Source organism: Pygocentrus nattereri, chromosome 25 (genome assembly GCF_015220715.1).
Source record: "Pygocentrus nattereri isolate fPygNat1 chromosome 25, fPygNat1.pri, whole genome shotgun sequence".
Classification (NCBI taxonomy): domain Eukaryota; kingdom Metazoa; phylum Chordata; class Actinopteri; order Characiformes; family Serrasalmidae; genus Pygocentrus; species Pygocentrus nattereri.
Genome location: NC_051235.1, coordinates 7652774 through 7678391, shown reverse-complemented (window position 1 = coordinate 7678391; position 25618 = coordinate 7652774). Strand labels below are relative to the sequence as shown.

Here is a 25618-nt window from a genome sequence, read left to right as displayed (position 1 = left end):
CCAACAAAAGCAAGGTGGAAACTACAGTGCCTTCACTGTAACAAGAATCCACTGAGCTGTATGAACGAGAGCGAGAGGCTAGTCACGAAGGAGTCAGAGCCAATATTTGTATATATGACATAATACATACACTCGATGGTTGTAACCATGCAACCTCTGTTACTCTCAGTGGACGTTGCTGATGAAAACTGACAACTGTGTCCACTCTGGGTAAATCATGGGAGTGAACCCTTCATTCGTACGACAGAAAAATGTTACTGAATTTTAGAAGGGAAATGGGGTGTCCACTAGTATAGCTGGAAGAAAATGCACTTCACATTTGGAATGCGAAAAAAAATCAGTCTTAAGGGTCAAATTTGAGTAGAAAAGTATGATTAATCGCGATTAACTGCACAAAACTGCGATTAATCACGATTCATTATTTTAGTCAACAGACCTAAATGTGCGTATATGTATGGTCGTCATTGTGTGGAACAGCTTCAGTGTTGTTGTAGTGAGTGAGTGAGAGAGAGTGAGAGAGAGTGAGAGAGAGAGAGAGAGAGAGAGAGAGAGAGAGAGAGAGAGACTTTAGGAAAGCAGAGGGAGGGGGTGGGGGCAACGACCCTGACCCCTAAAAGTGATGACGAGTCTTTAGCGCTCGCTCTCTGTGAAGTTTGCCCCTGTAAAGAGCTCGGTAACCGTAACTCTGGTTAACGTAACCGCCGAGTATCTTCCCCCACGCTTTGTGCTGAACGTAAAGGCGTCTTGGCGGCGTCTTTATCTCAAACTAATCAGCAGCCTAGGCAAATCACGTGAAACTGAAACGCAGCCCTGAGGCACAGACGCAGTCAAGAAACACGTCACCAGCACACTCCGGGCTTTAAACGCTCTTCAGAAACCTCTGAAACGTGTACTAACGGTTCTCAGCTTCCTTCTGGGGCTTATTCCTGCGCACATTCCAGCGCTGTGCGAAATTGGACTACAAACCCCATTCATTGAGCCTTTTTTTCCTCTTCGCGGACTTCCTTTAACGCGATTGGTCCGCGCGGCTGCGATTGACGGCTCTGCGTCCAATCAGCGCTCTCTGACTCTCCTCGAGTTCGGCCGGGAGGCGGGCGCTGCGCCAGCTCACAGAAAGTGCCACGACTCCACAGTCAGCGGCGAGTCCGAATCACTGGCTGGAAGTGTCTGGTAAGTCTCCCGTTTTTCCTCCGTTTAAACGTCTTTCTTTGCGAGCAAACATTCAGGCTAAAGGCGGATTGAGGGGTTCAGGGGTGTTTCAGAGCCGCTGCCTTTTCCCAGTTCCTTCGGAAAGGCGTTTAAAAGCGTCGGAAGCTGTTCGGTTTCGGGACGTTTGACCGTTTTTTGTGTAAACTTTCTCTGACTGAGAAGAAAAGCGAAGCCAGCTTTTTCCCCTCTTCTCCAAACCGAACCTCCCTGCTTTGAATGAACCAGGTCTTATTTGCGGAGTCTAACTGAGAATTTTCGGGTCGAGCTCCGTTTCGCTCGTGCTGGACTCCTCACTCCTGACCACGGACGCTATAAAAGTGCAGCTAAAGATGATGTGGCCCAAAGGAGCCTCGGACTCTGCTGCTGCCCTCGAACCAACGCTCATGGAAAAACCCGTTTAGCTCTTCCTTCAGGTCACTTTCTTCCCCTGCCTGCTCATGTCTAAGTGAAGAAAGTTCTTGCATGCCTTTGTACACGTTTCACATTCTGGGAGAGGAGAGGGGTCAGTGGAGGCCGCTGCTTTGAGAAGAAGTCCAGGTAAAAGATGTTGGTCTGTGAACAGTATCACTCTTAAAAGATGCTTCTTCAACCGTTTTTAGAAAGGGAATGGTTCTATATAGAAGAGTTCTGTGTGGAACCTTATAGTTCTGAATGGTGCTTCAGATAATGGAGAATGTGTTGTATATGGTTCTAGAAGTGCCCTTTCTGCTGCTATATATTGTTACAAACTTGACATTGTAACAGTAGAAGAACCCTTTTGGGGGCTTTGTAGAACCACATGCCACACATTCTCCATCTGAAGAAACCTCAACATGCAGAAAGTTGTTTAAACATGAAATGGTTCTATTTAGAACGGCAGAACCCCTGAAGAACCATCTTTTTTTAAGAGTGTAGCTCCATTTCTTTCAGGATTCTGTTTCATTTCGCTTCCCTGCCACTCATTAACTTCAAATGAGTGGATTATATCAGACTTTATCTCAAGCTGATGCCAGATGTTCTGGAAAGGAGAAAGATAAAAGGTCATCTGTGCCCGTAGAAGGGTCTTCAAGCTTTAACGACCCGGAATCAGTTTGAATAACGAGTGCCGGTTGTTTGGCAGCGTGACGTTATTAGTGTTATGCAATACCAGAGATCCTGCAGAAGGGGTTAATGACTGAAGCTGCGGCATGGCCCGTCTTCCCCAGGATACACCACTAAGCACATTAAGGTTTGGGGATGTGTCTCTCTGCATGCAACTTCTCTGGGTGTTCATGCGTCGGATTTATAAGGGTGGGTAATACGATGATTATTATGATGGATTATGTCGCAATATACTTTTCTGAGTTTATCGTGGGTATCATCAGTAATAAAAGGACACACTGTTTTATTACAAAGAGAGTAAATATTTGTCTTTTTAATTGGATTTACTGTAGCATGGCATGTAATGTATGTAAGTATAGTATTTGTTTCAATATGGTCCTTTTTGACTTTTTCAGCTTATCGGTCATCGGAAAACCAAATTGCTGGGATGAAAATGGGGTTGGGTACTTTGATATTAAATCTTTGCCATGTCACAAAAATGTGGCTTGGATGCATGGTTCTAGGAAAAGCTTTTAAGTGGTATAGAACCTTCATGTTATGTGGGGGTGCTTTAAACCTTTCCTCACATCACATTTACAATCATGGTTCTGTAAAGACCTTTTCAACTGGCTTATAAGGGAACCAAAAAAAAGTCAGTGTAGGTAATGGAAGGGATGTCTGACTAGGCAGTTAGACCAGAACAAATTATCTAGATTATAACAATAACTGTCCAGATACTTATGGCTAACAACACAACCAGGTTTTCAGATTCACCTGTAGTTCTCATTGGACAAAGCATGCAATGAGTTTGGTTTGTTGAAACTGGCAGTCAAATTTTTTCCCCCACTCGATATGCATCGTTTAGCTTGATGTGTAAAGCAGCGTGCAAGATCTAACCAAATCTTTTGCATTTAAAGTTGAACCAACAACCACAAATGCAGACATTCCCACAAGTTAGCACTTGCTAACAGAATGTCTCAACCCTCAAACTTAATCAGATGCAGAAATCAAACTAATTTGAGCTTTTTTGCAATACTGTCAGTACATTGTTAGAATCAGGGGACCCTGATCCCAGGATTACTCTAGAACCTTATTTATACCTTCAGCTTTGTGTTCTACCTGTATGAACTGCTCATGTAGTGCTCTTAAAGCAGCAGTTACTTTGCCTACCAGAGCTATCATGGCTAAAAATGAATGGGAGATAATAGGGGCAAGTTATGAACATGCTGATTTCGTTCTTAGTTCATGCTCCTGCAAAGAAACTGTGATGTAATTGAACGGAAAAAGTCGGGTTTACTGCTCACCTCAGGGCCTCTCTGCATGTGGTGCGAGTGCCCAGTGGGTTCTTGGGCCGTCTTTCTGACATTCCAGTCAGAAAACCTCCAGCTAGTGCAAACACACATTCATCAGGGGGTCGTGTATGAGTGGAAGAGGGGGTTATTGTTTGCTACTGCTACTACAGACTGATCACATGGAAATTGGAGAGCCATTTGCAGACCTGTGGAGTGGAATGAAGTGTGCCGAGTGGGATGGGATGATCTTTGGACAGCATTACGTGAGCTGCTTTCCAGTGGTCGAGAGTTGGGGAGCTGCCATTGCTCGGTGAAAAGGGCTTTGAGACAAGCAGAGTGAAGGAGGGGACCTTTTTTGTACCTTTACCTGAGTAGACAACTTTGTAGAGTAATGTGGATTTGTCTTGTGGGCATAATATCACACATTGGCCTCAGGGAAGTTGTTTTTTGAGAAGATTTGAAGCAAGATAGAAAAAAAAAAAGTTTGACTTGGATTGAGTTAAATTTTCTCAGAATTAAGATGTAATGTCATCTGTACTTTGAGTATAAGAACTTGCTCAAAATGGCAATAAAAAAATAGTAGGTGATATTAGTTGCGACAGATATTGGATAGCCATTATAAGGCTGAACACTTTGAGGGGGAAATTATTTCCATTTTGCTGATTAATATTGAGATTGAGTTTGAGACCAGCACATGCATTTTTTTTGAGGCTTGCCACATGTAGTGTTACAGACTGCCAGGCCTCAAGCTCCATGTTCCTGGGTTGAATATGGTGCTGATATTGTTTTCCTCAAAGTAAGCATTTTTACACAATTTATTAGTCTCTCCATCACATCACTTAAGATGACCATCTAAAACAAACTACTGAAACACTCTAACTCACCACAGGAAGAATAAATCGCACATGATATCAACAGTGTGACATCACACTCTGTGTGCTATTTCAGACTTCATTTGTTACGGGTTTGCATCCGATTCATTCTTTTTTTTTTTCCTCCAGTGTCCATTTCAGAATAAGCCATCTCCAGAGACAGTATTATTATTCCATGGTGAATGCCAAGGGTTGCCTTATCATGTCTCTTGGGATGGTACCCCAGTGGACCTCACATGCTGTTTATTCTGTTTCAGAAACAGGATTAGCGGTGGAACAGGACTAAGCAGAGATGGATGTGTATGACCCTCAGACTCTAGGCATCATGGTGTTTGGTGGCTTCATGGTGGTTTCAGCCATCGGCATTGCCCTGGTGTCCACTCTCTCTATGAAGGAGACGTCATATGAAGAAGCCCTGGCCAAGCAACGTCGCGAATTAGCTAAGACCCAACCCTCTCGTGTCGACAAAAAGAAGAAGGCATCAGAGAAAAAAACCAAAGCCAAGAAGAAGGAGGAGAAACCCAATGGGAAGCTTCCGGAACAGGGCTGTGGTCCTGAACTTGCTTTGGAGACTAGCGAACCAGAATCGGAACCAGAACCCACAGCTGTACAAGAGCCTGTTCCTGTGGTCGAGGTCCCAGTTGTTCCAGTGCCTGTGATTCCTGAACCTAAAGCAGAAGTTGAGGTCATTCCAGCTAAGGCTGCCGTAGTGGCTGCTCCATCTGCACCATCCCCTAAAGACAAGAAGAAGAAGAAGGTTGCAAAGGTAGAGCCAGCCCTTGCTAAGCCAGTGGACGCTGCTGCAGAGACTGTCACTAAAGAACCAGTCCCTAAGGTTGCCAAAGAGCCCATCACTAAGGAACCTGTTGCTAAGGCTGCTAAGGAACCTGTTGCTAAGGCTGCTAAGGAACCTGTTGCTAAGGCTGCTAAGGAACCTGTTGCTAAGGCTGCTAAGGAACCTGTTGCTAAGGCTGCTAAGGAACCTGTTGCTAAGGCTGCTAAGGAACCTGTTGCTAAGGCTGCTAAGGAACCTGTTGCTAAGGCTGCTAAGGAACCTGTTGCTAAGGCTGCTAAGGAACCTGTTGCTAAGGCTGCTAAGGAACCTGTTGCTAAGGCTGCTAAGGAACCTGTTGCTAAGGCTGCTAAGGAACCTGTTGCTAAGGCTGCTAAGGAACCTGTTGCTAAGGCTGCTAAGGAACCTGTTGCTAAGGCTGCTAAGGAACCTGTTGCTAAAGAGCAGGCCACAAAGGACGCTAAAGAGCCCTCTCCGAAGGTCGCCAAGGAGCCCGCTCCGAAGGTCGCCAAGGAGCCCGCTCCGAAGGTCGCCAAGGAGCCCGCTCCGAAGGTCGCCAAGGAGCCCGCTCCGAAGGTCGCCAAGGAGCCCTCTCCGAAGGTCGCCAAGGAGCCCTCTCCGAAGGTCGCCAAGGAGCCCTCTCCGAAGGTCGCCAAGGAGCCCGCTCCGAAGGTCGCCAAGGAGCCCGCTCCGAAGGTCGCCAAGGAGCCCGCTCCGAAGGTCGCCAAGGAGCCCGCTCCGAAGGTCGCCAAGGAAACAGTTGCCAAGGAGCCTGCCACCAAGGAGCCCGCGGCTAAGGTTGCCAAGGAGTCTGTGGCTAAGGTTGCCAAGGAGCCTGTGGCTAAGGAAGCAGCTGCAAAGGTTTCCAAGGAACCGGTCACTAAGGTTGCCAAAGAACCAAAAGCTGCTAAGGTCACTAAGGAGCCAGTGGTTGCCCAGATTGTACCAGTGGCTGCAGCTCCACCAAAATCTGAGGAACCCAAACCTGAAACTCCTTCCAAGAAGAGGTCCAGGAAGAAGGCAGAGCCAGGTGGGTGCTACAGCGTTATGGCTTGGAACAATATGCTCATGTGGCTAATAGCCATTTCGACAAAAACTTTCCCAAACTTGCTTTAATTCTTTAAAGCAGCATCAACTTTTTAGAGTGACATTTTTCTGAAAGGCCATAAAGCGTATTGACTGTCCAGATAAGCCCATCATTTTTTTGTGCATTTGCTAAGTAACAGGTCATTACAGGAGTTCAGAGGGTTATTTTTCCTTTCAATAAATAATTAAACCCCTTGTCCCATTCCTCTGCTCCTCAGAGACCAATGTTAGCATTTGTTGACTGTTGGAGTGGGGTTTTTCCCCCAAATAAATATATTTGCTAATGATCGATGTAAGGCAATTTTCCCATTGAATTTCTACCCTAACATCTCTTACAGCAGTTACTGTGGATGCAGCAGACGTGCCTCTGCTGCTGCCATTTAAAACGCTTGTGGCCACCCTGAGCAGCTCTGTGTTCAGTGAATCCGAGATACAAAAACTTTTGGAGATCATCGGTGACAAGGCGGGAGCTGATAGCTGGCAACTGGTACGACTCCAATACTGCAACAGTTTCTCACCTTAACTCCTTGTTCCCGTCTGTCTCATTGACTGTCTTTGCATTTGCATTCATTTTCTCCATCTCTCGGCAGGCGTCTCAGAAGGGAGACCCCTTGGCTGCTCTGAAGAAGCAGCTGGAGGAGAAGGAGAAGCTCCTGTCTGCTGAGCAGGAGAATGCAGCTGCAGCCAAGACACGCCTACGAGAGCTCACCAAGGTAGCGTCTATACTGACGTCATTTGTCTTACCTGTGCACCCAGTGTGTGTGTGTGTGTGTGTGTAAATATGTGTACGAGAAGGAAATAAACAATTGTACTTTTAATGTAAGTCAGTGGAACCAGACATTTTTCCAAGTCATTTTGGTCAAAGTTTTATTTATTTTTTTGACCATTCATCATGAATTGAACACAGTGTATAGGGCAACAGGCATTTTCAAATCATGTCAAAAACTGACGTACACAAATCAGACTGGCCACACAATTCCAGTAGAACTGATGTTTTGTCTGACAGGAGCTGAGCACTGAGAAGAGTAAGCTGACATCTGTGGAGACGAGGCTGAGTTCAGTGCTGAGTGCTCGTGAGCAGGAGATCACTGCGCTGCACGCCCGCATGAAGGCCTCTTATGATGACCACACCCTCCAGTCCCAGCAGCTCAACAGCAAGGTCAGAGTTCAGAAATCACTGTGGTTTTCCGTGCCTTGATAAGACGTATGCATTTCGCTGCGGCCTGTGTGGAGCCACCAGCGTAAACGTCATCAGTTTCTGTTTCTGTTTAGTTTCCAGTTTCATTAAAATACCCCCAGGTTCTTGCTTGCTACTACTTTGCCTGTCAGAATTGAAGGTGTGATCTGTTATTGTGTGGCTGTATCTGTTTCAGACTGGTTATTACAGCTGAGCTTTCAACTTGTTTCAATGTCGAAACAAGAAGAACCCATCTCTACTATGATGCTGACCTCTGCTAGTGTCCATATGGGATTCTAATAATTGAAAATTATTTATTCTAATAATCTAAAAAATGCGTTGTTTTACTTGAAGGTTGTGACAGACATGATCACATGATTGTGTAGCAGTTTCACAGTGACACTTTCAATAGAGAGCTCTTATATAGTGCCAACACTTGTACTCGCAGTCAGGAACCTGACCAGTCTGGCTCAGTTTTCCCCAGAACTTAACAATGCAGTAAGAATTGTACTGTTATCTGTGAAGTTTAAGTGCAAACTTGGTTCTTAAAATGAAATAAGTTTCACATTTTCCCAGAGATCACTGGGCCTTCTCTGAAGCCAAAGAAGGCCCTGATGGGTCCCTTCTGGTGTATATATGAGGTTATGTTAAATTTATATTAGATGCTAAATTTGGGATTCTAAAACTCAAGGCACACAATTTCAAACAACATTGGCTTACAATTATCACCAGTGTTGAAACATCTACCCTTGAAGAAGCTGACCGAAAAGGTTAAGTTAGCTTGCGTTAGCTGTTCAAGTGACCAGATCTGCTGCTTGAACTTCCAAATTTCTGGAATTAAAATTGGATGTTGTTTAGACGCTGTTGGCATCTGACCAGTCTAAACTTTCCTTCAGCTGAAGAAAATTACACAGATGGAAACCAAGACTGAAACACAGATGGTTGTAGAACAATTCGACTTGCTTTTATACATATATATTACTTATATATGCATTTCCTAGATAATGCCATGTTTGCAGTAGAAAGTCTGGCATCCTTCAAAACCTAAACGAACAGCTTGTACCTCTTGTCCTAGTCCTCTGTGCCTCTTGGCTCTTTGGGGTATCGTAGGAGTTTGCGTGCTGAGCTGTGCAAATGTAATTCATGAATGTGTGTGGTTCCTCACAGATCCAGAGCCTGCAGGAGCAACTGGAGAACGGCCCCACCGCACAGCTGGCCCGTCTGCAGCAGGAGAACACCATCCTCAGAGATGCCCTGAACCAGGCCACCAGCCAGGCTGAGAGCAGGTACATATGGAGAGGCACTTGTTTCCAAGCAAAAGAGTGTCTTATTAGCTATGCCACATTTATAAGCCTTACTGCTGAGTTCGAAGTGGCCTAGATCTGATTTGAAAAGGTCAGATTTGTGCCAGTGTGTCTAGTGTAGGAACACATGGAAGTGGCCCAGATAGAAGTTATCATTTGCATCCACCCAGCTTTAAAAACATCAGGGGGACTTTCAAATGTAAAAACATTGCACTGTTTTGCTATAGTTTCCAGGTTGTATGGCATGCTGTGCTGAAGTGAGAAACGGAGTGCAACAGGCTTGGTACGTTGACCGTTTGGTGGGTGTGTCGGAGGTATTACCCAATCAGCAGTGACCTGTATATAAACCCCACTATGTTTAAAAAGGCAGTGCACACAGTGGAGTCTGCAACTGTGGCCACTGCAGATTGGTGTACACAGCAGTTGTAAACCTCAGTAGACCTTTGTCGTAAGGAATTTATTGTAAAGTCTTTTTAATAGAATCAGCTATTTAATACGCCAGTCTTTATTCAGGTAAGTGTTCTGCTATGTTTTGTCGGGGCTGAACGCAGCCCACATCTGTATCACTGAGTCTAGTCTAGGACCTCATGTCTGATCAGTTGCATTATGGCATCAAAATAGATTGGTGCAACTTAAACCTGGAAATGTGACACAGTTTGTATGGTTTGTTCTGAGCCCTCCCCTTTACTGCGATTGGTCCACCAGTTTGCCAGCATCACTGCACAGAGCCTCTAATGATGCTGAACGTCAGTGAGTTCCTGACAGAAGATTTGGCGGTATATCGGTTTTGTTTAGTTCTTCTGTCATTTGAAGTATGCTGCTGGCTTTAGAGAGTCCCTGAACCAGACCACCAGCATTGTTCAGATCAGGTACACAAACACACAGAGAAAAAGAATCATTCTCACACATGTGAGGAGGCAACCAGCCGGTTAGAAAGCAAATACGTAGACAGTCGGGCTGGGATTTGGCTCAACAGCAGCAGGACACTGAGCCTACACTTGGCTCTTTAACTTGGAGTACCTCCGATAGCTCCACACTCACACATTCTCTGGCACCCATTCAGGGCTAGTCTTTTGCTGGAGACCCAGGCTGGAATGTCTGATTGTATCTTTAGCGTTGTTCCTCTTGTTGTTTTCCGTCTCCTTCAGCACGTGTGCCCCAAGACCGAAGAACTGAAGGGCTTTACAGCCTTAACCTGATCTTGCAAAGGCCGTTAGCATAGTCCTCGTTCACCCTTTCATCTACCCTGAGCTGTAATTGTCATTCCATCTGGCTCTTTTGTCTTGTATCTTACAAGTACACGCGTTACACTCACAGGCAGAATGCGGAGCTGGCCAAGTTGCGGCAGGACTGTGTGCGCCTGAGCGGCGAACTGAGAGACCGCACCGACGCCCAGCGTGCCGAGGAGGAGCGCAGGAAGGCTCTGGAGACTAAAGTGGCTGCTGCAGAAGAAAAGCTGAAACAGGCAAAAGTAAGTGTCCCATCTTGAGGTCACCTGGAGTCAGAAGAAAAACTGTCCACTGTGCATGTCAAACAATTATATGGCTCTACCGAATCCATTTCATCATTATCGGCGTAGTAATAAGAACAAATAATGTGTGTTCAGTAGTGAAAGATCTTAATGATACGCACTGATTTTCAGACTTTGGGACACATTTACTTCAAAGCAATGGGATGTAACTGTTCACTGTGTGGCCATGAGGGACAGGGATAAAGTTTTGCTTCCTGCTCTAAAATGCCCAAATGTGACTAAAATAAGCTTCAGCCTATGGAATCTGTGTTTCAGTAGTGACTGAAAACAAGAGACAGCAATTTTTACATTTTTTATTTATTTAAAAAAGTGAACTCAAATCAATCTTTTAACTGAGAAAAGTACTAAAATTAAATATTTTCATAAGTTGAAATATGCGGGTTAGGATTTAGGACAGCCAGCTTCCAGTAGAAAGTACCCTATAAATAATGATTCTGTGTGTGTGTATATGTATGTGTAATATATATCGCCGTTGTCGGAAGAAAAGCTCGTATCTCCAAAATGGTAACTTTACAGGAGAAGGAAAAAAACTTACTTTACTTTTAATGTAAGTCAGTGGAACCAGACTTTTTTGCCCAAGTCATTTTGGGCCGTTTCTGTTAATCCGTTCATTATGAAATGTACACACAATGTAAAGAGTAACGGGTATTTTTAAAGTCTGTCAAAAATGGATATATGTGTGTGTGTGTGTGTGTGTGTGTGTGTGTGTGTGTGTGTGTGTGTGTGTATATATACGTATATATGTGTGTGTGTGTGTATATGTGGTATACTGTCGCTCTCAGAATAAAACCTTGCATCTCTAAAACTGAGTTTACAGAAGAAAAACATTAGTTTTAAAAGGGATTTAATATAAAAGGGTTTATTCAGAGTAATTTTCGACTGTTTGATCCCTTCATCATGAAACCTTAATACAATGTAAAATGTAGTGCTGATTATTTGAAATCACAAAGAACTAAAGACACACTGGAGTTTTGAGGAAGATGTAGTCATTGGCTTAGCACTGTGCAAACCTCATGCCTAAATCAGACTTTCCTTGCACTGTCAAGTTAAAATCACAGACTAAATGTATGGTTTACTGACACCGACATACCGTTGTACTGTTCTCTGTAAAAGTGAATAGCTGTAAGAAGACTGCTATTTTAGCTATGCTACAAGCATTTTTTTCCCATTTATCATAGATAACAGCATTTCATCCTGCCAGAAACCACATAAATAACGCAATATTAACATAGTGCAACCGCTTTATACTGACAGGAAGTGATTCAGTCTTAGTTGTATGTCAGACTGTGCCCTTGTAAGGAATGTGCTCAGTACCAGTTGGATTTGGTGTTTAGTAAACAGTAGTGACACAGCAAGGTTCAAGGTTTGGTTGGTGGTTTGGGTTTTTGTGTTGTCCCAAGAACCTGTTTTCTAGGAAGAGACTCCAGGATAAAGGGGTGTGTGTGTGTGTGTGTGTGTGTGTGTGTGTGTGTGTGTGTGTGTGTGTGTGTGCGTGCGTGTGTGTGCGCGCACGCAGGCTGGTCGTGTGGAGGCTGAACAGGCTCTGCAGCAGAGGTTGGAGCAAGTCAAAGCAGAGTCGAGGCAGATGCAGGACAACAGCGCCGCCCTACAGGCTCAACTGGAAAAAGCCCAACAGGAGGCCAGCAAATTCACTGGTACATTTACTCTGTTTTCATAAGCCAGATTTCTGACTATCAGTGCTTCTAACTAAAGCCCTACTTATTCAGTTTACATTGGGTGCTGGGGTAATTTCCCTTTTACAGGAGCTCCTCTCTGATTTTATTGCCATCTAGATCGGCCACATCAATGTTTTCTCCCTCCTCCCCTGAGAAAATTACAGGCTGGATTACCTGCTGGTTTTCTGCAAACTCAGCGGTGGTCTGACAAATGTAGTCCTGTCTGCGCACACGTGATTTTTGTGGATTTTCCAGGTCGATGTCGCACTGTGTTGGGGGGGTGGGGGGGCGGCCGATTGATCAAAACAAAACAGTCCGCCCGAGAAGCGAAATACCCAGCCTTACTCAGCCTGCAGTGTACAGTACACAACAAGTCTTAACAGATTTCTTGTCTTTTTGTTGTGAGGGCGCTCACCTTAGACAACAAGGCTAAGAGAGTTTAACGCATTTTAACGAGTTCTGGCTGCGAAAAGGACCTGGAAATCCCAGATCTCCTGGGATATCAACACAAAGCTAAATCTACTGGATTGGGATTGTGCTTCTATGTGCAGCAGAAGCACAAATTGTGGATTAATAGGGTTGAGAAACGGTGATATTACAGTAGCCCCATTTCCAAGCAGCGCAATAATCCAACTAATAGCTCAATCCAAACAGAACGCGTCTATTCTGAATGAGAATTAAATGTGGACAAGTCCGATTGAGGCCATTCGGAATACGTTTTCTATCCGATTGAACAAGGTGGGTAATCCTGTAAACAGCTGTATCCGATTACATTCCCAATCAGGAACTTCGCACCGTATTGAAAGTTTAGAACGTTCAACCTGGAGGGAGCAGGAACTGGTCTGCGAAGAAGACAGAGTTTGAGCTTGGCGGCGGGACGGGCGTCCAGCTTATCTCTCGGAACATGACGTCTTCCTCTGGCCACTTCCTTAATACACGTGAAGCACGTTTTTCTGCCGATATTTGAAAGCAATTCAAAACACAAACGCGGCAACTGAGAACTCCTCTCGCTCTGACTGGACCTCACGTGATGTTCGCCGTCGTGGTAATGTTTACACTGAGTTTTACTCCACGCATGCGCCTCATTTTGGCTCAGATTACTTGTAGTTAGCATGTAAACGGAGATTTTCCATCAGATTGTTGAGTAGAGTTAACAAACGCCTCCGTCTTAGTAAGAATGTGTTCAGTGGGGTTGGTAAAAATCTTTACTTGTGAACACAGCCACTGATAGACGAACATTTCCGGTCAAACTGGCAGCTGAGCTGTAGTTATAAAGACAGTGACCCGACGTCTGGATACACTATAAACATGGGAACAGCTCTTACCTGCCTTTGTTTCACTCGCAGCTCCGCTCTCTGATTGGCTGTTGTTTGAATCGCTTGCTGAGTGCTCACTTACTGACCTTTTCAGAGGAGTCTTTGAGTAAATATCACACAAGTGCGATAATATCAGAGGGTCTCCGATCACTCCAGAGCTCAGTCGGCTGAAAATTTGCTCATTTCTTCTGTCGAAGCAAATCAGGGTTAAAGTCGTGCAGGGGTGACTGGAATGGCAGCTGGATGTATAAACCACTTTATATTCACATGCAGCTACACAAAATTAAAGCATTACTTTATATGCACAATAACATCAGCTTTGCATATGAATAGAGCACAATGAAGGGACTACGTGTGAACGTCCATGTTTATAGAAATCAGCCCGGAACTCGCTCCTCCTGTAATCGTTCTGTTGCCATCCGGATGTGTTTTATTACAGAAGAGATGTGATTTGGTTTGTTTTGTTTTATTTATTTTTTTTAATCAGATGCTCTCTGAAAAATACAAACACAAATCCAGTCCCAGTTGGGCTTATGAAGTTAAGTGTGGCCAAGAACTGCCAATTTTGACCGGAAAGGTCAATTTGATTGATATGCAAAGGGTTGCATGAAATGTAAGAGCAAACACACCTGTGGGAAGCGGGACACGTCCGCCTGTGGGACACGGTTATGTCTCATTAATCCTTCATATAAACTGCTGAGCGATATGAATGACTGCTCTTATGAAGCATTAAAAACTATACAACAGCTAGTGGCGCCCCCTATGGTGAATCCTCCACCTGCCTAATTGTGAGTTACAAGCCAGTTCCATGAAGTGCTTTGCATTTAAAAATGAGTTTTCCGTTGGATGGAAAGCGTGTTCGCATGGATGCACAGATCTTCCCATCGGAATGCAGCTGACAATCTTGACAGACTCAGTTTAGCCTGCAGCTAATATCAGACTCACTTGTGTACGTGTGGTACACAACATTCAGATTCGTCAGTCAGTCAGCAAAGCAAAGTTTATTTATATTATATTCAGCTTTACAGAACAATCAGCATTACAGAGAGAAAAGAAAAGAAAAATCCAGGTCTGGGCCCCCATGAGCGAAAAACTCCCTAAAAGAGGAAGAAACCTTGAGAGGAACCAAGACTCAGAAGGGGAACCCGTCCTCCAGTGGTCGACACCGGATAGCAAACATTAGTATGAAGTTTTATAGTACAAAGTGGGAAAAGAGAAGATCTGAGGCTGAGGACTGCATAGCGCTGTAAAGCAAGAAGCTCAGTGGTGGTCAAGCCGGTCCAGAAGGCTGGTGAGCAGCGGCACCCGATCAAAGCAGAAGAGGCAACAGCATCAGACGCACAGGATACGATCTATTTCTCAAAACACGTCCTCTAGAGAGCGCACTTCGGCATGTTTTAATGCGCAATTACTGTATATTTGCTGAATTTAACTTATTGGGGGAAAAATAAAGCGTAAATGTAGCCTGTGCAAATGTTATGGCACATTTTTTATGATTTATATTTAATTTTTTCAGGTATGTTAAACTCAGCAAAGACAAACATTTGTGCACTTAAAATCAACAAAACTCTCAAACTTCTGCATTCGAGTGCGTTAATATGCAAACAGCCGACATGCATGTGCAGTAGGGGCATGTAGATGCACGTACAGTATGTTCCGGTACGCTGTGATGTGAAATGGAATCTGGAAAGATGTTAAATATTACAGATTTTTTTATCAATACATAGTTTACCTTTCTTCTTTTTTTAAATCCATATTTTCAATACATAATGAAATCGACCCCCTCCTTAGTGTGGGCAGAGTATTCAGTGGCTGAGGCAGGCGATACGGCAAAAATCTAATATCGCGATACTGTAAGAAAATTTCATGATGCATCAGTGTTTTATTTTTTCAGACATCTGAGCAGAGAATTAACCAGAAGTGCTATGTTTTAAAAAAAACAGTTTTTGATTGTATTTGGCATGTAAATGCAGTTAAACAGGTATAGCGTGTTGTTTTGTGAAATGATTAGTCACGATAACGATATTTTGCCATATTGCCCAGCCCTAGCTGAGACTACCCTCAGTATAAAGATCAGTTTATTTGTATACGGTCTTGACCCAGCAGCTTTTTAAAGAGTAGAGAATGAAACTGTTGCTTCTGTTGTCGATTATTATTTTCAACCTTTGGCAAGGTTTTGAGTTTTGTATATTATTATAGATATCGTGTAATACATGTTTTCCCGTCGGTGCCGTGTGAGGAACCTTCCCTCTTTTGTGTGTGTTGTTAGATCTGCAGGACCGTGTGTGTGGTGCAGAAACGGAGCTGAAGGCCAGATGTGCAGAGGTGGAGGCTTTGAAAGCTCAGCTCGCTCAGGAGGCCCCAGTGCAGGCTGAGACACAGGTACTCCTCCAAAAGTTATTCAGTTAAAAACACTTTGACGCTGTGAAACAAAATAATTGAAAATGACGACGTGTTTTCGCAGGTGGATAAGTCGGCAGAAGTGGAGCAGCTGAAGAGCAGGTACGGGAGACTCGGTCGTTTAAAGTGACCTTTCGCCGTTTTCATATCTGTGGAGTTATTCTTCATTTGGAGTCGGAAAGCATGTGGCAAAGGTTGCAGGGCTGAAAAAGATGCTTAAAATGCTTAACATATTAGGCACAGCTCCAAATGTTGGTATGTACGTACACAGATGATCTAAGAGTAAATAATACTTTTACTTTATTATTCTCCTGTTTCAGTTGCTCTGATCTGTAAAACCAGTGTCCAACCATTTTTAAGTGAAAGCTCTTTTTTTAAAGAGGTTGATCTTTGTATTTGTATAAAACTTATGTTTACATCTATCTATCATTCATATATATATATATATATATATATATATATATATATATATATATATATATATATATATATATATATATATATAGTTTGCACTACATTTGAAAATTCTTTTATTTAAAATCATCATTTGCCGCAGAGATTTGGCTAACTGGATTAATGAGGACTCATTACATTTCAATATAGTATTTTCAGCTCTATTAAACTGCTTTTTTTTGGGTCTCAGCTCATGAGAGAGGAAGCATCTCAAGGCAGAGAAGGCAGGTCCACACTTACTCACCATATTTTATTAATTTATAAATAATTTTGTTTATCAGGCAGCACACTGGTATCATGCTTTAATGATTGGGTAAATAAAATCTCTTCAAAATAATGCAGTATATCATTTTTGCTGGTTTAAAGTAGTTGCGCATGGTCCCCAGTGAGTCAGCCAATTTACAGAAACCTCAGTTTTAACCAATGTCACTGGAGTCACAGTCAGTGGTGTTGCACCATATTCATACGACACCAGAGACTGTAAAATGTGTTTGGAATTAAGCTCTCCTGTTTGCATAGATGATAATAGATGATGACAAACATATTTAGATTTAGTTTTGGGACGGAAGATTTCTGTAAAAAATATAATCACCTGAATTCCCACTTCAAAAGGAGAATGACCCACAATGGCAGTTTTCACACTACCCTTAATGAGGTTGGTCAGCCAAGATGTTTGTTTAAAAAGACACAAGTTAAATGAATAGTAGTGACTAATCTTGCTGTTTGCATCTCCTGTGAAAAAACATCAGACACCAAATGTGTGCATTTTTAGGTGGGAAAATTTGATTTATGTAAATGTTTCCCAAACTTTCACCTTAAAAGTTTCTGGGAATCAGTTTGGTTTGATTGACTGATATCATTTGCATTACGCTGTTTTGTCATCTTGCCTACGTTCATTTGGGATTAAACAGAGTACATTTGCATGCACTTAATGGTCCGATAACTGCAGTAAATCCGATTTGGTCAGTAATCCAATCAATGTGCACCATCTCGGAGATGTAATATTTAAATCCTTCATTTAGTCAAACATAGTTGGTTTCAGCGTCGCTCTAGAAGTGTTTTGCTGCGTCTCGCGGCAGCGCTACTCACTTATTTCCAGTACCGTCATCTGTTTTCGCACATGCTCGGACTGAGAGACCTGAAAGAAATCAGAGTAAGAGTCCACATGCACTGAGAAATCTGGTTACTGAGCTGAAATGCAGCTCTCCTTATCGGATTGCTTACTCCGATTTCTTAGATCTAGCAGGTCTAGAAATCCGATAGTGCCGTTTGCATGACCGTTTGAATAATCAGATAACCGCAAAAATCTGATCGTCATATTATTGAGTGCATGTAAACGCGCTCAGTGTTTCTCACACCAGTCAGACGTTCCACGTTTTGGCTTGGTCCTTCAGTTGAGAGTGGGAGTTACACGGTGCAGATGCTTAAGATGTAATGACTGTTAAATTCAATTGAATTGAATGAGTTAGAGTTTGAGAGTCAAGCGTTATAGCAGACAAGCAAGCATGTGGGCCTTCTCAGGGGCCCTGATGGACGGTTCGCATTATCAATATTCCTGGAGTGAGTGAGTTTAATGTTGATAACTTTTTCTTTTCTGCTTTTAGTTTGACAGAGAGGGAGGGGCAGGTGAGCACGCTGGAAGCGGAGCTCAAGCAGGTGAAGGAGGAGCTTGAAACGGTGAAGAGTGCACATCCTGAACCCTCCGCCAGCAGGTGTGACAGCTGTCATGTGCAAGTTTGTTGGATTTGTTGTGGTTGGAGTTGCTAATAGTAATTTATTGCCAGTCAGCATGACTCTGTTTACTGAATTGACAGCTACTTACAGCTGTTCATTACCAACAACACAGGCATTATGAGCTGAAGTGTCCTGTAAGCTGTTCTTTAACGGTTCCTGATGTTTGTCTTAGTGAAGCAGAGAAGAACGCTCAGACTGCAGAGATCCAGCAGTTACAGAACAGGTCCGTGTCTGTCTGTCTCTCTGTCTGTCACCTCAACTATTTCTTAATCTCTTCGTCTGTCTCTCTATCACTCTCTCTCTATACGTCTGTCTGTCTACACACTCTTTTTCTGTCTCCCTTCCCTTTTCTCCCTCTCTTTGCACCTGTTTCTCACTCTCATTTTATTTTTATCCCGCTCTTTTTCCATCACCGTCTTTGACTTTCTATCACTCCCTTCCACCTGCCTTGCTCTCTCGCTCTGTCATACTTTCTTTTCTTGACTGTCTCGCTGTCTGTCTTATTTATTTATTATTTATTTACCCCCACCCCCCCTCTGTCTGGCCCCACCACCCCTTCCTCTTGTCACATCTGTTTTGGTGACTCTTCCAAACTTACTTGGATCCACAGTAATGCAATAACTCATTGAACATTCATTGTAAATGGCTTTTCTCCTTATCCTCTCTCTCTCTTTCTTTCCCTGACAGCCTGAAGGAGAAAGACAGTTTGCTGGTGTCTTTACAAGAGCAGCTAGACAGTGTATTGGAGGTATCGGATTTCTCCCATCATTTATTTATTTATTTATTTTTTTCAGTTTTAAGTTTGATCAGCTACTGAAGTGTGTGTGTGTGTGTGTGTGTGTGTGTGTGTGTGTGTGTGTGTGTGTGTGATCAGTTGTGAAGTGGTTTAGAGTCCTAATCCCTGGGAGACACTCAGCTCACCACATTTACTGGTGTACCTTTTTATATAATAACACACTCAATCTGTGTGTTTCAGGCTCAGAGCTCAGTGCAGCAGCTGCAGGGCAGCCTGGCTGAGAAAGAGAGCCATGTAGCAGCGCTGGAGGAAGAGCTGAAGCAGCTAAGAGAAGAGAAGGAGCAACAGGAGGCTGCAGTAAGTCCCTGCCGACTACCCTTACTCCCTTCCCCTCAACTCTTCTTCAAAAGGACACTTACAGAAAAAGCAGTTTGAGATGGGATTTATAGGATATTTAGTTCTTTTTTTTTCCCCAAAAAAATATATAATTTTATTTTATTTTATTTATTTATTTATTTTTTCCACACAAGCAACCTGAATATCATCGCTGTCAGAACAAAGTCTTGTATCTCAAATTGCATGCGTATGGGAGATTGGGGGGTGGTGGGGGGGGACCTTCTAGGCTTATGATCGAAATGCGTAATATAAAGGGCAGCTGGTGTTTTACATAATTATGTGGAAAAAGTAAAAAGCAGAGATGTAAGGTTTTGGTCTGTCAACAAAACCTTTGCTTCAAATGAAAATATAACCTTTTGTTATTAACAGTTCGCCGAAAATCATAGGGGGTTCTGTTGTTACCACTTCCTCCTTGGTGGGGTCTGTTATAATGGACTCATGAGCTCATAACAGCCAATAAAACTGGTGCAAACATAAATTCGGCACAGTTCTGTGTTTTTTTTGAACCAGATAAGCTTTCTAACCAAGATGCATAAATATGGGTAACACTGGATTACAACAAATGCCACTGTGTACAGGCTGCTCTTTAGGCTGGCTAGCTTTTACTGTGAGTTGCAGTGGTCATTATAAGTTAAGTTACCCTTATTAGTCCCACAACGGACAAATTTCACCTCAACATTTAACCCATTGAAACACCTGCACACACTGCACACACACTAGGGGGCGTTAAGCACACTAACCCCGAAGCGGTGAGCAGCCCTATCCGCAGCACCTGGGGAGCAGCTGGAGGTTAGGTGCCTTGCTCGAGGGCACTCGAGTGACCCTCCTGTCGCAAAGCTGGTTCTCTAACCTCCAGCCCACGACTGCCCCCCAAAGTCTCCCATCCAGTCACTGACCAGACCCGGCCTTGCTTAGCTTCATAAATGAGTCAAGCCTAAAGATTCCTAGCCTTAATACTAATACAAAGCATGCTGGGTGCCTACATAGAGTATCCACCCTTTCCTTTGTACCCAGCAATTAGATTGTGCCCCGCTCTCCCTTACAGTGGATTTACAGTGTAGTTTCTTTCTGAGTAGGTCCTCTTTCGTTCTAATTCTCCAACTGTTCTTCTGTTTCCGCAGGCGGAGATCGCCGAGGCCGAGCAGCCGTTTGAGAAGTAAGAAGCGTCTCGTTTTCCAAATGTTTTATTTGTGAATCTTCCAGGAAAAAAAAACAAACTTTCTCTTCTTTGCCAGTTTGGAGAAGGATGCTCGGTTGATTTCTCTGGAGGAGGAGCTTCAGCAGCTAAGAGAGGAAATGGAGCAGACAAAAACAAAGAGCAACGTGAGTTTATATGTCGTCATGCAACAGCGCAATCATGTAAACGATACACAGTGCAAATATTAACCAAATGCCGAAGTACAGCAAAGGTGTGAAATTCATTCGTCCATTTATCCGTGAACATTCATTAACATGTTTGTAGGAGCTTCGAGAAAAGAACTACGCTGCTGTTGAGGCTCTGGCTGCAGCCGAGAGACTGAGTGAAGAGAGGCTGAGCCAGGCCCGAAACGCTCAGGTATAAACCTGCTTGTAGTGTGCTTTGCACACAATTACCCTCCTCTGAAAGCCTTTGATTGTCGCAGCATATAAAGGCACCTTTCCTGCATTTATATTAAATCTTACTTACTGTAAATTGTGGTGTTTCGGGTACCACATTAAGGCTCAGACCTAGTGGTTATGTGTCTGTTTGTAGATTGAGACCGAGCAGAAGCTGAAATCTGTCCAGATGGAGGCCAGAAACGCCCTCCAGACTATCTTCCCACACGTCACAGTGGAAACAGAACAGGTGGGAGAGCTTTTCACACATTGGCATTAACATCAGCAGCAGCGAAGTAAAACACCTGCACAGGTTCCTACTTGCTCTGTGTCTGAGATATAATAATGACTGGGTGTTTAGGGATTGTGAGTGATGGAGAATGGATTAATACAAGTGGTCATTAAGGAAGAGGGAAGATGATGATGATCAGTAATAATTCGAAAATGGTCATTACTGGTCATTGTTTAAAATTCCTCCCGTTGCAACTGCATCGATTGGACAGGGAATAGGGCCTTATGTTATTTGGCATTGAAATTGTTGAAAAAAGGTTTAAAGTTGAATAATTTTTGATGTTTAAACACATGCAAATGCTAGAGCTGCGCAATATGGCAGTAATGTAACGTCACGATACATAAAAACTGAGCTGACGACGTAGTGCAACATTTTAAATACAGTGATTTCAGCATTGAACTACGCTAAATACGATCAGATGTGCAGATTGGGAAGTGTTTTTTAAGGTGAGTGTGTGTGTGTGTGTGTGTGTGTGTGTGTGTGTGTGTGTGTGTGTGAGAGAGAGGAGGTAGTGGTTAACTTTGTGCTGCTACAAAGAAGAGATACTGTGGCCAGACGATTTTAATCAGCAGCTCTTTTATACTTTTAACTAATCATAATACTTCTTAAACGGGTTTAAATTGCTGAATCAAATCACAATTAAGTGCATCTAATCGTTCTGAATTTACAAGGATCGCCTTTGAGTCAAATGAGAAGCCAGTGAATCCATTCGCTATCAGCTTAAACATCCAGACCCTGAATGTTATTAATTATTTGTAATAATTAGCAGTGAATAAATACACAGGGATTCGAAATGGCAACAATAAGGAAAACCAATGTTTTTCCATTCCTGCTTCTCAGCAATAATGACCTGTTATGATGAATCATATTGTTTGTGCTGTTGTGTGTGTGTGTGTGTGTGTGTGTGTGTGTGTGTGTGTGTGTGTGTGTGTGTGTGTAGAGTAACTGGTTGGAGACGTTCACACTGAAAGCAAAGGAGACGCTCTCGTGCAGTCAGCAGGACCTGACTGAGCAGCGGAACGCCGAGACTGAAGCGCAGCTAACAGTAAGGAAAGCGCACGTCCAGTACAGTCCTGCTGCTGGTGGTCCTGAGAGAGCACACTGAGTGGGAACTGTTTGTTTGTTTCAGGACACGCTGCAGAAGCTGAGGGAGGCTGAGGAGAGTCAGAGCGCACTGCAGGCCCAGTGTGACCAGTACAGAACCACTCTCAGTGAAACGGTAAGAGATGCTCGTACATACGCTTAGTCATTTACCCTCTCTCTGTCTCACCCTGTCACTCCCTGCCTCTCTCTCTCTGTAGGAGGGTATGCTGAAGGATCTGCAGAGCTGTGTGGAGGAAAGAGAGCAAGCATGGAAGGCAAAGGTCTCAGAGGCTGAGGAGCAGCATCAAGCGGTAAATGCTCTTTTACAGACACTCGGAGGCTGCCTGTAGTAATCTGTGTGGTGGTAAACGTTTACAGTGTTGCAGAGTGAGTTAGTTTTACCAAGTGTTCCAGTCTAATTTACACGTAGCTTGCTACTAGCAGATAACCGGGCATTTGTTTTGAGCCAGTTGTGCAGAGTGAAGGTACGGACACAACTTGACATGATGGATTTGGTTGCATCTCTAACAAAATATGATTTGGCTTTCATGTTGAGCAGAAAAACTGTCTTTTGAGAACCGTCCTGCTGCATGCTAAGTTGTAGTAGTACTACCACCACCATGTTTCATTACTAAAGTAAGATGCTCTCCCAGTTGACAGCTGCTTACAGCGCTGACAGCAGCAAAGTAGTCAACAAGTCGTAATTTACCGTAGTTAAAGATAAAAAAAAAGACGATAATAAAAATAAAAGGGCCGTGTTCCAATACTTTACTTGTAGCTTGCTACTAGCAGTTAATGGGGGATTTGTTTTTATCCAGTTATGCAAACTAAAGGTATGGACACAGCGTGACAGGGTGGAATTCTCTAACCAAATGTTTGGGTTTCATGTTCAGCATAAAATATGTATTTGAGAACCATCGTCCTGCATGCTCAGTAATACTACCACCACCATGTTTCATTCTAAAATAAGGCATTCACCCTGTGTGTTGCCTACAACACCAACTAATGAATGTATTGGTCAGCTAGTGTAATAATCTATACCGCCCTATTTAGTACTGTTTGTCAGTCTAACTGTCACGCTTTTTGTTTATCATGACTCATTTGTGCCCTAAAGCTCTGGTCACAGCCACTGTTGGTTCATGTTTGAGATGCGTCGGACTTGCGTTTTAGGTTTTGTGATCAGTGAAGTCGGTCACTGCTGTTGCTCCACCCTGTCCACTTCCCTTTTTTCTGTCCACTCAGCAAATTTATGATGTCAGAATAAATTACGTATCTGTTTGAATGTAAAAATAGTCAGTGATTTGTGTTCTACTTGCTTTTAAAACGTAGCAGCATTAGACTCGTAGCTGAACCCAGCTGAAGCAAGGTGTTAAAGCTCCAGCAGCTTTAAAAACGTTTTTCTGCCTCACTCATTTGGCACAATTTATGGTTTAATATCCTTTTTCTGCAATTCCCTGTGTGCATTACACAAATAACAGGTCACCAATGGTTAAATTTTTCATTGCCTATGAACCCTGAAGACCTGAAACGGGTTGTCGGGAGCTGGGATAGAGCAAAATTGTGGACCTGCTAGGGGCTTTGAGGACCGCTGTTGTAGTTAAATATCAAAAAAACATGGACCACCTCGTGGTTGTGGCTGCTGTGTTTTCATCTGAAATTGATATCTTTGATTTCTGTGGACTGTTGTTGCTGCTATGAGAGCTTAGCTTACGTTGCAAATGGCAATCAAAGGGGGCCAAGCACTTCACAATGCTTTGGAGCTAGTAGGACACAAATGATGGGCAAAGTGATCATGAACTGCTCTTAATTCAGTGTTTATTTCGCCTGCAGCTGAAGGGGCAGATGATGCTGTTAGAGGCACAGCTGGAGAAACAGCTAGAGTCCATCAGCTTTAGCCAGACGTGTGCTGAGGAGGTGGAGCAGGTAAATCCTTTGAGCCTTGTGGCACTTTAAGAGCACAACATTACATGACTGTAGTCAGTAAATGTAATTTCTCTTTCCTCTCTCGCTCTCTCGCTGTCTTGCTCTCTCTCAGCTTAAGGCATTGTTATCAGCCACTCAGAGCCAGCTCGATTCTGCCCAATCAGAAGCTCAGAAACAGAGTGCTGAACTCTTATTGGTAGGTGTAACTTAAACAGGCATCATGCTAAAACTAATGGTTACAGCAAACTGGTAACGCTGTGATCAGGTTCGCCACCAAATTACAGCACTAGTGATTTGTGTTTGAATGCCAGTTGCAGTAGTTCCTTGTTTGAGGTATCCATCAGTTTTAACGTCAGCCTTTATACATTCTTATTTGTTATTTGTTTTTTTTTATTATTATTAAATAAACTACAGTTCCCAAATTTCTATAGCAGTGCACTTGAAAAGCAGAAGAGACCTCTGCATGGGGTGGATGCGGTCATTACCGGAGGTGGGGTTTGTGTTTACGTGCTGTATATTGCAGGTCAGGCAGCAGTTGCAGGAGGTGACCGAGAACGTGCAGACCAAAGGGGACACACAGTCCGGCCAGGTCAGGCTGACGAACAGCCCTGTGTGCTGAGCGAGTGCATGGCTTTCCTAACTCTCTGAGTTTGCAGTAGTCCTTTTCCTTCATCCAGCTCTTACCTGCTATGTCAGCTTCACTGCCTGCTATACACAACTTGCATGGACAAAACAGTTTTTAGAAATTGCCTTTGCTGCTTTAACTCCAGCTGTGCTTTAGAATGCTTGTGCTACAGGAGGGAGTTGTGACTAATGCCATGTTTGGTTTTGTATGTTTCAGTTGCATTTACTGGCCTGACGTCAGCTTCCTGCTACTAACCTCATGTTTACTTGTTTACTTAAGCATTTGTTTATTTATTTATTTATTTTCTCTAACCTTGGCTTGTTTTTCTATGTGCGCGGTTCAGCCCATCTTTTCCTGTGTCTGTGGTGCAGATCTGCTCTCTGCTGTAATGTAAAGTTACCTTGCATTTGACCTATAAACCACCTTTTGGCAGGTACAGATGCAGCTGGAGCAAACAGAAGCCCGTCTGCAGACAGAGGAGGGCGTCCACCTGCAGCTGAATCACAACTACGAGCAGGTAACCATGATGACATGAACACAGGGCCATCAGTTACATTCAGTACACTGGTGGTTTGGCACTAATTATGATCAGTTAGACCTGTAGAATGTTTTAATATTAAATAGTGACTTGATTTAATGTTTTGTTGGCCAAATAAGATCATTTGTCGGAAACTTTTCCTGCCAGTAGCTCATATTAGTTAGGTTTCCATCTGTGTGTTGGTATATTTAATATATTGGATGGGAATGGCAAATATTGAATAAACTTGCCGCAGTTGTATGTTCATTTTAGATGGATGCATTTGGTTTTTGTGGATTAAAAAAAATAATATGAATATGAATGTTTTATGAATCATTTGTATTCATATTGTACGATGTTTACATGCATTTATTTTAAAGAAAGACAACTTTTCCCCAAAGTTGAAGAAAATACTTCAGTTATAGCATCCTTGGCGAACTAATATTCAAAGTCTATGTGAAACCTTAAAGGTAGGGCTCGATTTTCGGTGGCACGCACAAGGAATCCCCAACCCCCCCGAACAACCATCCACCCCTTTTAAGGTTCTTTATGTTAATGTATCATCACTT

The 25618-nt window shown here is 43.2% G+C and overlaps 1 protein-coding gene across 2 annotated transcripts in view; it reads left to right on the top strand.

The window, feature by feature from the left end:
• The first annotated feature begins 646 nt into the window (after positions 1 to 646).
• The window catches only part of rrbp1b (ribosome binding protein 1b), a 30623-nt gene continuing 5651 nt past the window's right edge, over positions 647 to 25618 (top strand). The window contains exons 1-25 of one of the 2 annotated variants that reach the window (XM_037534523.1): positions 647 to 1170; positions 4690 to 6255; positions 6650 to 6798; positions 6902 to 7024; positions 7318 to 7470; positions 8656 to 8774; positions 10110 to 10263; positions 11840 to 11978; positions 15585 to 15697; positions 15780 to 15817; positions 17773 to 17880; positions 18075 to 18125; positions 18590 to 18650; positions 18879 to 18995; positions 20156 to 20190; positions 20270 to 20357; positions 20497 to 20589; positions 20767 to 20859; positions 21842 to 21946; positions 22031 to 22120; positions 22203 to 22295; positions 23815 to 23907; positions 24020 to 24103; positions 24431 to 24496; positions 24966 to 25049. In XM_037534523.1, coding sequence (XP_037390420.1) covers positions 4725 to 6255; positions 6650 to 6798; positions 6902 to 7024; positions 7318 to 7470; positions 8656 to 8774; positions 10110 to 10263; positions 11840 to 11978; positions 15585 to 15697; positions 15780 to 15817; positions 17773 to 17880; positions 18075 to 18125; positions 18590 to 18650; positions 18879 to 18995; positions 20156 to 20190; positions 20270 to 20357; positions 20497 to 20589; positions 20767 to 20859; positions 21842 to 21946; positions 22031 to 22120; positions 22203 to 22295; positions 23815 to 23907; positions 24020 to 24103; positions 24431 to 24496; positions 24966 to 25049 — 3780 coding nt within the window. In that variant the 5' untranslated portion in view covers positions 647 to 1170; positions 4690 to 4724. The remainder of the gene's footprint in view (positions 1171 to 4689; positions 6256 to 6649; positions 6799 to 6901; positions 7025 to 7317; positions 7471 to 8655; positions 8775 to 10109; positions 10264 to 11839; positions 11979 to 15584; positions 15698 to 15779; positions 15818 to 17772; positions 17881 to 18074; positions 18126 to 18589; positions 18651 to 18878; positions 18996 to 20155; positions 20191 to 20269; positions 20358 to 20496; positions 20590 to 20766; positions 20860 to 21841; positions 21947 to 22030; positions 22121 to 22202; positions 22296 to 23814; positions 23908 to 24019; positions 24104 to 24430; positions 24497 to 24965; positions 25050 to 25618) is intronic. The other variant, XM_037534524.1, reaches the window with a different exon arrangement.